Genomic DNA, 13,332 nt, shown 5'->3' with positions numbered 1-13,332 from the left:
GCAAGAGCAAGCTTGGTCTTACAACCAGTGAATTTTCAAGTATAAATGTATATGTCACACAATTCTAAAATTATTTCTGAGACTACCATAAAGAGCCAGCTATAAAGGGTCATCCACTGTGAATTTATGAATGTCAGTTCTGATAACTTCCAATATCACTGATGCTTACTGGCAGCCCTCATTTTTTTTTTTTTTGAGAATTTTTATTTTTTTATTTTTTTTCCAATATATGAAATTTATTGTCAAATTGGTTTCCATACAACACTCAGTGCTCATCCCAAAAGGTGCCCTCCTCAATACCCATCCCCCACCCTCCCCTCCCTCCCACCCCCCATCAACCCTCAGTTTGTTCTCCGTTTTTAACAGTCTCTTATGCTTTGGCTCTCTTCCACTCTAACCTCTTTTTTTTTTTCCTTCCCCTCCCCCATGGGTTTCTGTTAAGTTTCTCAGGATCCACATAAGAGTGAAACCATATGGTATCTGTCTTTCTCTGTATGGCTTATTTCACTTAGCATCACACTCTCCAGTTCCATCCACGTTGCTACAAAAGGCCATATTTCATTCTTTCTGATTGCCACGTAGTATTCCATTGTGTATACACAATGGAATACTACGCAGCCCTCATTTTCAAGACAAGTATACTTTTTTTTCTCCAAGAGAATTTGAAGAATGGGCAAGAATACAAAATTCACATATTATTTGAAAATACAATCTCACCCGCAGTTTCCCAAAATTAATTTCATTAAACACTTCATTATTTATAGTCCAGCTATTTCCATGACAAAACAATATTAATTAATTCAAGTCACAACATTAGGAGGTCTAACAAACACTCTTAAAGACTGCGTAGTACTTTGTGCCACGCGGTCAAGTACTTCAGTTCCCTCCAGTTGGGTGATAGTGTAGCCTGTCATTAAAAGAAGGAATATCATGATGTTTCTTTCCATTTTCCATTTTCATATTGTTCATCTAGGAAGGATCAGAACAAAAGCATTCAGGCTCTGACTGGGAAATTTCAACCCCACAGAGGTGACTAAAAAAACCTAAAATCTGATTAGAAATACTATAGAGAATTATCACATAGAAAACTTCCTTTTCCAAAGAAGTTTTACTTTAAGGCCTTCTCAACCTTTAAGATAAAGGCTTCTATCTCAAGTCAGTAGCTCTCGACATGTGGTTTGGAGATACGTGGGGGAATGGATGGGTGGTCCACGAAACCCTTTCAGGTCACTGACATCAGAATTATTTTTATAATAATACTAAGATGTCATTTACCTTTTTCACTCTTATTCTCTCACAAGCGAACAGGCTAATTTTGTAGAGACTATACGACATGCGATATGGCAACAGACTGAGTAATGAAGATGACAGGAGAATCTAGCTGTGTTCTCATAAGCCAGATATTAAAGAATTGTGCAAATTTGTAAAACAAGGGCACTTTTCTCACAGTTTTTTGATTTGGAAAATATGGTTAGTTGGGATTTTAAAACATTAGTGCCATTTTAAAATGAATTAACATACCAGTGTTTTTATATTTGTTTTAATTTCTCATGTGGTAAATAATAGCTCTAACTCACAACAACTAAAGTTCTCTGGGATCTTCAAGAAGTTTCAATTGTAAAAAAGGATCCTGAGACCCAGAAGTTTGAGAATCGCTGACCCAACTGAACACCAAGCTCTGATCTGAACGGCAGGTGCAATGAGTTCCAGACTTGGCAAAGAGTGGTTCCATTAAATACCACAGCACCCAGCACCCACATTTAGTAATAAAATTCTAGTAATAAACCCCAAATAAAATAAAGCCACCGCACTGTAAAGAGAAAAAAAAAAATAGTCCTTTCTGTGACAATTCTATTTACAAATTCTGACATTATTCAAAATGTTAAAGAACATTAAAAAAAAAATAACACCTACAAACAAGTATTTTTCATTATATTGAATATTGAATGTTATATGAATAACGAATAAAATCACATTCATTATGTTATATTTTATTATTCATTATTCACTTATCCTCTGGGCCTAAATAATTAAGGAAAAAATAAGATTTCTGTATCATTTTCACCTCCAACCTTCCAGTTTACAAACTTTTTTCTCACCATGTGCTACTTTATATTTAAATCAAAAATAAAAATGAAGGGGCACCTGGGTGGCTCAGTCAGTTAAGCATCTGATGTTGGCTCCGGTCACAATCTCAAGGTTCATGGGTTTGAGCCCCGTGCAGGCTCTGTGCTGACAGCTCAGAGCCTGGAGCCTGCTTCGAATTCTGTGTCTCCCTCTCTCTGCCCCTCCCCCCTCACACTCTGTCTCTCTCTCAAACATAAGCAAACATTTAAAAAAAGGAAATAAAAAAATCATCCTATTGTTTTTAATGGCTTTGCATTTTCAATCTTTTACTCTTACGTACAGAAATTTAAAAATGAGGCTGCATCGTAGAAAATTAAACCCATCACCATTTAGTCCTACCCTATTCCAAGGTACGGATTTATTTAAAATTCTTATGTGATTAATTTATCACTAAAAATGCTCTAATTAACACACCATACAACCATCCTAATACCTGCACCAGGTAAACCCAACTGAAACCACTATCAGTTAACCCTTCTTTCTTACACTGATAATGCATAGCATTCTTTACAAATAGACCTTCTCCATCAACTATAATGACTTTAACACAAAAACTGTGTACGCTTCTATGCAAAGTAGCAATGTACATATGCAGTCATGTACAAATCGGTAAAAGTTCAGCAATGCATAACTTACAGAAATTCCCATACAGAGAAGCCTCTACAGGGAACAGAAGTATTACGTACACTTAAGATGTCTTCTGAAATCAAGCAAGCAGAGACAGAGAAGGGAACTCTCAGAAGCTGCTACGTCGACTGTCCCCTACGTGAGCTGAGATGACGTCTACTCTAACCACTGACCCACCGCTAGAGTGTTCTTCACGATTTTCATTAATACCAAAATACAACAGGCGATGTTCTCATTAGTTTATTCACTTAACTGCCATGGTTTTTTACAATGTTCTCTTTGTTTTCTCAGACACAAGATTACACAGAAAGAGGAACATTTCTTAAATTTCTTGAAAACAGACAAACTCTAAGAATCAGGCTTTTAAAGAATTAAAGGAATTTTAGATATTAACCAATGTATATAGCCAGGTTTCAAGGTGTGACCCTAATACAACCGTTCTTAAAAGTACTATGATCAAATGTCCATACATTATGGAATCACCAACAGTCTTTTAGCTAGCAGACAGACCCTATAAATAGTTTGGAAAAGGATGTGCAAATGGAGGCATCTATACACCAGAGCAAAACACAGAGGGAACATCTAAATCCTGACTTAACAAGGCACAAACAGAGAAGGCACAGGGGTCAGTATAAGGCAGAAAAACAAGCCTTTTAAAGTAACAGCTCTCAGAAGGCAGTATTATGAAGAGGTATAATTTTGAAACAGCCACCGATGCCATTATCAAATTACTGTTTAGAACTACACAGTTCAGGGCACATCAAAAGTCAAGACACTAACTTAGAAACGATGATTTAACATAAGCATAGTCTCAAATAGTATATTTAATATCATTTCTATACTTACAGAGTTGCCAACAACAGTAATTGATAACAGAAAAAAAGATTATTCTACTTCTTTTGGGAAGTAACAGTTTATGACAAAATAAGGTTATTTTACCATTATAAAGGTATCAGTTAATAGAGAAATTCTGAGGAACACATAATTGCAACGTTTCCCCGAACATAGCCCATTAAAACCAACTGACGGGAAGGAAATAACATAAAGAAGTAATACTCAGAATCACTGTTCATCAAAGGAAATCTCTCCATCAATTTCAAAATATACTCCAGGCATTCTCATAAAGTATCAACAATTCAACTGAACTTTTTCTCAAATACATAAAAAAATAAATTATTCAAATGATTAAAAACCTATGCTTCTCTGGAAAGTGATTATTTTTAGATGGCTGAATGGTACAGTTCAGTTAATTAGATAACGATCTGCATATCTCCTTGGTTTACCATTTCCATTCATTTAAAAAATACTTATCATTGATTTTTTTCCTTCTGTTTCTAGATCCCTAAAATGAGGAATTAAAATTACCTAATTAGAGAAAAATTCAAATGAAATAAACTTAAAAAAAATTTTTTGAAACTGTATGGCTATGTTTCTATATCAGAAATGAAACTCAAAATTTAATAACATAACAATCTTTTATAATATTGGAATATCAAACTTTCAACATCAATCATACAAGTTTAAAAAAGCTACAGGAAATTTTGGACATTACATATCGTAACTTCACATCTTATGAGAAAAAACAGTCTTTCTCATTTAAGAATTTATCATTTCAACCATTTACCAAGGACCTACAATTGTCAAGCATTTTGCTCAGTTTCAAGGATAAAAAAGCAAATATAGCATTTCACTGCCCTCAAAGAGTTCATAGGTCAGTGGAAGAGACAGACACAAGCAAATAATCACATCACATAGTAAGATACAAAAGTAAAGATATGTTCAAAATAATTTCAGGTCAAAACATAAGCATTTCTGGAGAGAAACCAATGTCAGAACATGCATTGCAAAAGAGGTGACATTTAGCGAGGGCCTGAAGAAAGAAGGAATTCATTGAGAAAGAAAGACATTCCACAAAGGAGAATACAGGCAGATGAAAATAATAAGATCTATTCAAGGAAGAGTACGTTCAGTGCAACCAAAAAGTGGATTAGTAGAAAAGAGAAAAAAGTTCGGACTTTACACTAAATGATACGACAGAATTCTGTGATCATCCCAAAAGGCTTAAATCAAAGACAACCAACTTTCTCAATTTGAATGGGTGTGCCACTAACGGAACAAGATAATCCAGAAGAGCAAACAGTTCTCTGGAAAGAGAGAAAAATCACTGGAAAAGGAGAAAAGAAGGGAGGGACTGAAAATCTACGTAGAAAAAATATCTGATTCCACTATGGATATACGTGTAAGTAGATTTTAAGTAAGTAGATTTTAAGAATGGAAGCAGGAGATAAAGAATTAGAAGTTATCCTTATTTAGAAAGCAATTTCATCCTTTTCTCCCTCCCTCCTGTTACAAAAACTTCCAGGATCGTAAGGATGAAAGCCACATTCGAAACACAGGAGCAGGAAGCTAACGAGAGTAGATTCCTCACTTTTGGGAAGCTGTATCAACCTCAGAACCATCTACCTCCAACTCTTTGTTTATTTTCCCTCACAGAACATCCCCTGACTTGTTTAAACTACTGTCGTCATGATTTTTGTTATCGACTGTCAAATTCATTCGTGCCCAATGCAGGGGTCAGCATGGTTTCCTCCCCGTTCCTCTTCTCACGTGACACTCTACCCGAGCGGGAGACCTCATCCATTCCCTTAGCTTTAGAAACCGCCTACGTGCTGATGACTGCTAAATCTCAACCCTCATTTTACCCAATAAATGCTGAGTGTCTGTGACAAAATAAGGCTATTCGATACATTACATTTTCGCTACCGAAGAAAGTGATAATGGTATAAAACAATATTCTAATCCCACGGAAAGCTGAGTAGTAACCTGTCAGCCGTACACACTGCAGTCAAGTGGTACAGTCCTACTGTATGTACAGAACGGATTCAGTGAACAAATAATAGAGAAAAGAGGGATGTTTTCAGGGAAACTAGAGAAAGATAAAGACTTACCGGAGGCTCAAAATCCAGACAGGCAGAACTAGATACGTTATAGATGTTTTCACATCTCACTAAGTGATTCTGAGTAAATCCACCTTTTGACTTCTGCTTTTACTGTGGTAAGGCACACATAATATAAAATTTGTTCTTTTTAGCCATTTTTAAGTATACGGTTCAGGGCCGTGAGGTAAATATTCACAAGCACTGTGGAACCACCATCACTGTCCACCTCCAGAACTTTCTCATCACCTCATACTGAAACTCCATACCCATTAAATACTATTTTCCCATTCCCTCATCCCTCAGCCCCTGGCAACCACCATTCTGCTTTCTGTCTCTATGAACCTGACTCTCTAGGTACTTCAAATACGCGAAGTCGTCCTTTTGTGACGAGCTTACTTTGTTTAGCCTAATGTCCTCAAGGCTCATCTATCTCGTAGCATGTGTCCAAACACACCACATTTCATTCATCCAGTGATGGCCACTTAGGCTGTTTCCGCCCTTTGGCTATCGCGAATAATGCTACGAACGTAGGGGTACAAATCTCTGTTAGCATGCAATCTTTTGCATATATAACAAGAAGGAGAATTGCTGCATCAGATGGGAATTCTATCCTTAATTTTTTTTTGAGGACCAGTCATACCATTTTCCATATCGTCTGCAGCTGTACCATTTTACATTCCCACCGGCAACGCATGAAGATTTCATGTTTCCACGTTCACACCAACACTTGTTTACCGGTCTTTGGTTTGTTTCTCATTTGTTTGGTAAGAGCCATTCTATGGGTGTGGAGTGGTCTATCTTTGTAGTTTTGATTTATGTTTCCCTAATGATTAGTGACACTGAGCATCTTTTCAGCTGTTTATTGGCCATCTGTGTATCTTTGGAGAAATGTCTACTCAAGCCCTTTGCCCACGTTTGAACTGGATTGTTTGTATTCTTGTGGTCAAGTTTTAGGAGTTCTTTAAACAGTCTGGTTATTGAGTTAATAACCTATTTTTAAAGAGAACACTAACAAGCAAGCTACTACTCAAATAAAATAACCATGAGGGAGTTAAATTACTTTGAATGGCTCATTTTTGATTAAGAAGAGTCTGAAAAGATAATCAAGTATCAATTCCAAAATCAAACTATTTTAAAATCATGGTTCTCTCCCCAAACAATTAAACTTTTTTTTTTTCTACAGAGCTCACATGTGTACTCAAAGATGCTTTTAAAATTCGTGGCTCATAAAATACTACCTAGGAACCAAAATTCACATGATTCACATAAATCGCTCAAGAATATTCCTATTTGTCAGCTTCATGCAATACCACTCAGATTTCAACCTATGTAAATGCTACGCCATGGAGCACAGGGGACACCCTGATGTATACAGACTGTCTGGAACATGGTAGCCCCTGCTCACTGTGGAACACTGCAGTCCTTTGGCATTCAAGTGGTAGAGACATAGGTTTCATTTTTATTACTACTCTGACATAATTTCTAAAGGTAAAAAAGGCAAAGAATATAATAATAAAAGGGTGCCTTTGGTATTCAATTCAATGACTCCCTGCACTCTAAAGTGACTTATTCATTCTTACCTAATTAAAGTGTTCAATCCTATTTTTCCAAATGATAGTTTTACTACTTAAGTAATGATAGATCTGTTGTCTTTATTGGCCCAGCATCCAATCTTCCTTCTGATTAACACCTCAGCTTTGCATTCGGCAACCACCTCACCCCATTCTCAGTCCCTGAGTTTCAGGTAGCTCCTGAAATGAGCATAAGATCTAAGTCTGGGAAATCAAATTCATAGTGATTAGAATGAGGAAAGGCACAGGACACAAAATAAGACAGATTCAGTCCTAAATCTTCTGCTAGAATTCTTAGGAAAGGAATGCTATTATAATTGCTAAGTTAGGCTAATGGTAATCACCTCTGCTATCTCATAAAAAGAGCCAAGCAGAAAATGAAGCTTCCACACACACAAAAAGGCAGAGCACAGACACAAACTCACGAATGTCCCTGATCAAAGTATTTGAAGTCCTGGACACAATAATGTCTTAATGTATTGGTCCCTTCTCTGAATTTCCAAGATATGAGCCAATAAAGCCTTTTTCCCCCCCAATTCGCTTCTTAGGGCTTTCTATCACACTTGCTAGTCCTAACTAATATGTACAGCTTCACTTAGAATTAGTTTTATCTTCCTATTCTTTAAATCCCTCAGTCATCAGTGAAAATTTTGATAACTCCTGGAGGACTATTTGTATCAGACTTAAAAATGCATTACAAGAAGCCAATAGTGATAAAAACATTAATACAAAATGTCAACTCATCGTCCCCATAATGACTACTCATTTGAAAAGTATGCTCTTAGAAAAAAAGAATGTGCAAAATGAATAATGTGTTAAGAACTGCTCAACTCTATCAACTAAAATGTAAACACGTGCGTACAAAAAAAGACACATGGGGAAAAAAAACCACATTCTACTAAATCCAGGGCAACAAAATATCCCTACCTGGTAAGAAACCACACGTACAAAAATCATTATAGTTAGCAGAATAGATGTGAACAGAGAAAGTATAGCTGTGAGAAGCTTCTCCATAAAGGAAATGCAACATACTATAGGAAAATTTCTCATTACTTTTTTCCAACAGCAAAAAATAATCCATTATCACTAATTTTAGACTTTCTATAAAAATACACCTGTATTAATTTCCTACAGCTAATATAATTACTGCATGCTTGTGGCTTAAAAGAGCAATTTATTTGGTCACAGATCTGGAGGCCAGAAATCCGAAATCAGTCTCGCCAGGTTGAATCCAGGTGTTAGCAGGGGCGCATCCCCGTTGGAGGTTCAAGGGAGAATCCTAGAAGGCTGTTCCAGCTTTTCGTGGCTGCCAGCATTCCCTGCTTATGGCTCTATCACTCTAATCTCTGCCTCTGTAGCCACTTAGCCTTTTCCTCTTCTATGTATGTAAAATGTCCCTCTGCCTCTCGTTCACAAGGACATTTATGACTGTGTTCAGGGCCATGGAGATAATCCAGAATAATCTACCCATCACAAGATCCTTAACTTCATCATTCCTGCAGAGGTGAATTTACAGGTTCCAAGGATTATGATATGGATCTCTTCTCTGGGACCATTTTTCAGCCTACCACTATGTGCTAAGCCATTTTAATAAGTGTAATGTCACCAAAAAGGCTAAGGATATTAGCTATACGCAGCTTGTATTCTCAAATTTTTTTCACAATGTTCTCTATTCATATTAGCACCAACACAGTCAGCTCCAAAAATGTCGTAAGTAAAATAAAAAGAGAACATTAACAGTCTAGTAAGGAAGTGTCTCGTAAGCATAGCCTTAAGAAGTGATTCACTTTCACCAAATTTAAAATACTATTCTTTGAAACCAAAGAGTTATTAATCATGACAACTCATTTTATTACAAATTTAAAAATTAATGTAAGACTTTACCTCCAGATCCTAGCTGCTTGTAGAATCTGTATTCCAAATGTAGCTGTGGTGCTCTGGATTTCATGGGCTCCTAATTAAAAAATCAACAAAAATAACAAAAAAATATTTAAGTTACTAAAAGATCACTAAGTCCCTATTCGAAATGTTCCAAATCTTGGTACCAACTCTTACATACTTGAACATTCTACTAGGCAGCTTTTTCTAAAGTTAGAACCAAATAAAAATGAACTTTGCATTCAATTAAAATCAATTGATGCCATACATGTACATAAGGTTAAGTGGCTATTAGATGAGGCAGTAAGGAAATCTATGTTTGACTCTTTGACCCTAAAGGAAAATAGACTCTGAACATTCACGACTAGGGAAATGGTAGCCCTTACTCTTTCTCCTGTTCCCAGGAATTCACCTCTGAACTGTGTATTTCTCACATAATGCTTCTAGGGTTAAAGGGAACTATAGACAAGTAAGAAAGAACAAGGGTGAAAATATCAAACTTTCCACAGGAGCAATAATATATTTTTTAATTCTTTTAGCTACGGTATAGCTTATAATAAAACACACCATTTGTGAGCATTAGGTCCGAGAGCTTAGTTAACTATACATACTCCTGCAACCACCACCTCAAAAAACCTCTAGAACATTCCCATCATCCCTCCCTCAGACGTAATGACTTTTGGACTTCTGTCACCTTTGGATGAGTTTTGTCTGTTGTTGGATTTGATATAAATGACATTATGTTTTATATGTGTCTGGTTTTTTTCACTCAACATAATGTTTTTGAGACTTTACACACAGAGAAACAACGTAAGCAGAAGCAACAGAAATTTTAGACATAAGAAATAAATAATAAAGGTATGAAAACATCTGCGGGACACTACAAAGCAGAGGAACAGGAAATCTATACCAGACCCAATAGAAAAGTATAACAAAGTAACAAGATTTGAACAAAATCAACAGAATCTCAAAAATATTTTTAAAGCTTCCATAACCAAAATAACAAACTCAGTCTGCCAGCAGATTAATACAACAGAAGAGAGAAGTAGGAAACTCGAAGATACATGGAAAAACATCTACAGAACTAAAACATGATGTAGAATCCATCTATGTAAATCATATGGAATGCAATATGAAAGAAGAAAAATGGAAAATACACACACACACACACACACACACACACACACACACAAACCATGAGAGATCTGGACAATACAATGAAAAGGTCTACAGACATTCGATAAGAGTCTCAGGAGGAAAGAAGAGAGACAAGGGAGCAGAGGCAGTTAAGTGAAAAAACAATTGCTGTGAATCTGCAAGAACTGATGAAACACAACAAACCACAAATTCAGGAGGAATATGGATCCCAAACAGAATAACTAAAAACAAGGCTATCTCAAAATATAGCGTCATGAAAACTATGACCCATGACAAACACTTCAGACCAGGAATGATTAAAATCCCAGGGGAAAAATTATAGGCCTAAAGATCGTCGTAAGAGAAAACCAACAGCTTAGCTGTTGAGAGGCAGGACAGACACGAAAAAGCACAGACACTAAAACTAAAGCGTCTGGAGTCAGAATCCTGAATCCACTAGTTACTAGCTGAGTAGACTTTGGCCAATTACCAACCTTATTGTACTTTTCAGTTTCCTCCTCTATAAAAGAGGAATAAAACTTTATCTTTTTTCATTATACATATATGCATATATTTATTCCTATTTTATATATATATGTATACACATTTATATACATGACTGAAAACAGTGCCCTCCACAAAGTGAGTGCTATCATAACTATAAATTCTTCAGTTAACTGTACAGAAGTATGTAACTATAAAATGTAAAGAAAGATGCCCACGTATGCAATCACCAATGAAATTAAACACATAACTTATTCAATCACTCAAACTCCCTTGGGAAAAACAGAAACTCAGATCTAATTTAGGTGAGTCAGTTCAGCTTGATTCCAGTACTTTACCAGCAGTAAAATTTTATTATACCACCATATAACAAAAGTCACCTCATCACACGTTGACATTTTCATGATTCATTAGCAACAGGTTATTATATAAGTGCAAATAACAACATATAAGGGTGCCAGGTGAGGTCAAATTAACAACTTACCCTGAAACTAACTATCCATCTGAACTAGCATAATGTTAAATGAACGTAAAAACCTTTCTAAGAGATAGCAGAGCTGAAGTTATCAGTGACTATGCTCTCTCAACACCACTGTTATCAAAATGCCCCTATTTCTACCAAACTAGAGAAATCAGATAGCATTGAAAGCATCCAAACTTAACATTTTCAAGTGATTACTTTTAAAGCAGCTTCTGAAGAAAACTGGGATCTGTTTTAAAGATACAATATATACAAATAAAACACAGAAGGATATTTTATACATATTTTATATACATAAATATTTAATGAAGTAAGTACCAAACTATGGTCCAGTCGTTCATGTGAAACGTTTTCTGTTCTACCAAATAGACTTTTGGATCAAGTGGAGGCGAAGACGACACTGTGTAGCATACTTCAAAATACGAAAAAAAGAGCCCCCAAAATTGCCAGTTTTACAAAAAAACACTATTATTATATGTATTGCTGACCACTGTGCTTTAAAAGGGGGAACATCACACCAGAGAATGACTGTCCACAAAAAAAGGAAGGAGGAAAGAAACGAGGGGAGAGTGACACAGCACGAAGATAAACTAAAGAGAGTTGTACACACGCGTGTATACATAAGAAGGCTGGAAGATGACAGACTGATTGTTTACTAAGGCCCCAATGGTGCCAACAGCATCAACAAGCCCCAAATCTGAACAGAACAGGACCCACAGGTCACCAATTAGTGACCGAAACAGACCAGGAAAGGACAGTCTAGAGCAGTGGCTCCTGCTTTGACACAATGGTTTCCGTGTCTCAGCGCGTCAGGGAGCATCGTTCACAGGCCCCAGGGAGCGGAGCGGCTCACCACAGGCTGCTGCAGCAGTTATCTGGGCGTTGCTACATTCCTATCCTTGCGGGCCACCCCCACTCTCAACACCACACATTGTCTAGATCCTAGACGGGTGGCCTAGAACATGGAAAAAGGAAGAATTCCAAAGAAATGAAAGTCAGCAATGCCCTTTCAAACACTGTCCAGTCCCTGCATCCTGGGCCTCCCTATTCTGATTCATACAGACTAACTCCCCTTGTTCTGATTTCACGCTCAGAAGGGAACCCTGTAATTTTAAGTTGCTTTCTCTGTAGATCAGCCTACAGAAAGCAAACATATCGTTTATACTGAGTTGGGCATTGTGGACGTTAATGGCAAGATACCTCGTTTGAAATTAGAAGTTAACGCTTCCAAGTATTTACATCTCTGAAAGCCTGACTGATTGTGTGAACTGAATGATTACTGGGGAATTGAATGATTACTGTGTGAACTGAATGATTACTGTGCATCTACCTTTAATTAACAGGGACAATCTGAAGAGAGACACAACCAGATTTGCCATCATAAAGCCAAGGGCCAGACCTTAAACCAAGGTGAACTCATCTAGGTCAAGGCCAGCCCCAAACTACATGTCAGCCAGCCAGCCAGTCTCTCCTGGGGCTCTAACAACCTACTGTGCATCTTTACTTCCCAGTGAAAATACACAGCATTCGTTACGGTGAAACTTGGTCTACACTCCCTGAGACACTTCACATTGAGTAGTACGGTTTTCTACCTCATCCCCAAAGTTTTTCTGTTTCTCTCTATAGCCTCTTCTTCTAATTCTCTCTCCTGATTTATTAATCTCACATTACCCCAGTAACAGTGGTTATTTTGGCAGAGGCAAGATTGACAATGGCAGGCAGACTGGAAAAACCAAGCCAGGCTTAGCCTCAGGGAAACCTGGCTGGCAAGACGGAGAGAAAAGTGGTGCCTGAACAAAGTTGTGTCTTCTAAAAGTTCCCAGATCTCCAATCTTCCAGAACAGAGCTGCCTTACAGCTGTCAGAGATGGCACACTGAGGACTTGAGAGTGGTTCCATGGGAGTTTGCTTTCCCTGCTAGCTTCCTCACACATCAGTAATTTCTGAACCCCTGAAGGTCAACTAATAGCCACTTTTACCATGTTCAAAATATCAACGGAAAAAGAGATACTGGAAGCTACCTGGAAGGACATTGTCAAATTTTCTTTTATGTTTATTTTTGAGGGGGG

The 13,332-nt window shown here is 37.1% G+C and overlaps 1 protein-coding gene across 6 annotated transcripts in view; it reads right to left on the bottom strand.

The window, feature by feature from the left end:
• The window catches only part of CSNK1G3 (casein kinase 1 gamma 3), a 103,123-nt gene that overhangs the window by 50,717 nt on the left and 39,074 nt on the right, over nt 1-13,332 (bottom strand). For all 6 annotated transcript variants that reach the window (XM_042982865.1, XM_042982874.1, XM_042982881.1 and 3 more), the window contains exon 4: nt 9,149-9,218. In XM_042982865.1, the coding sequence (XP_042838799.1) occupies nt 9,149-9,218 (70 nt within the window). The remainder of the gene's footprint in view (nt 1-9,148; nt 9,219-13,332) is intronic.

This window comes from Panthera tigris, chromosome A1 (assembly GCF_018350195.1).
Source record: "Panthera tigris isolate Pti1 chromosome A1, P.tigris_Pti1_mat1.1, whole genome shotgun sequence".
Taxonomy (NCBI): Eukaryota; Metazoa; Chordata; class Mammalia; order Carnivora; family Felidae; genus Panthera; species Panthera tigris.
The sequence above is the reverse complement of the archived record's forward strand: the minus strand, read 5'-3'. Positions and strand labels throughout refer to the sequence as shown.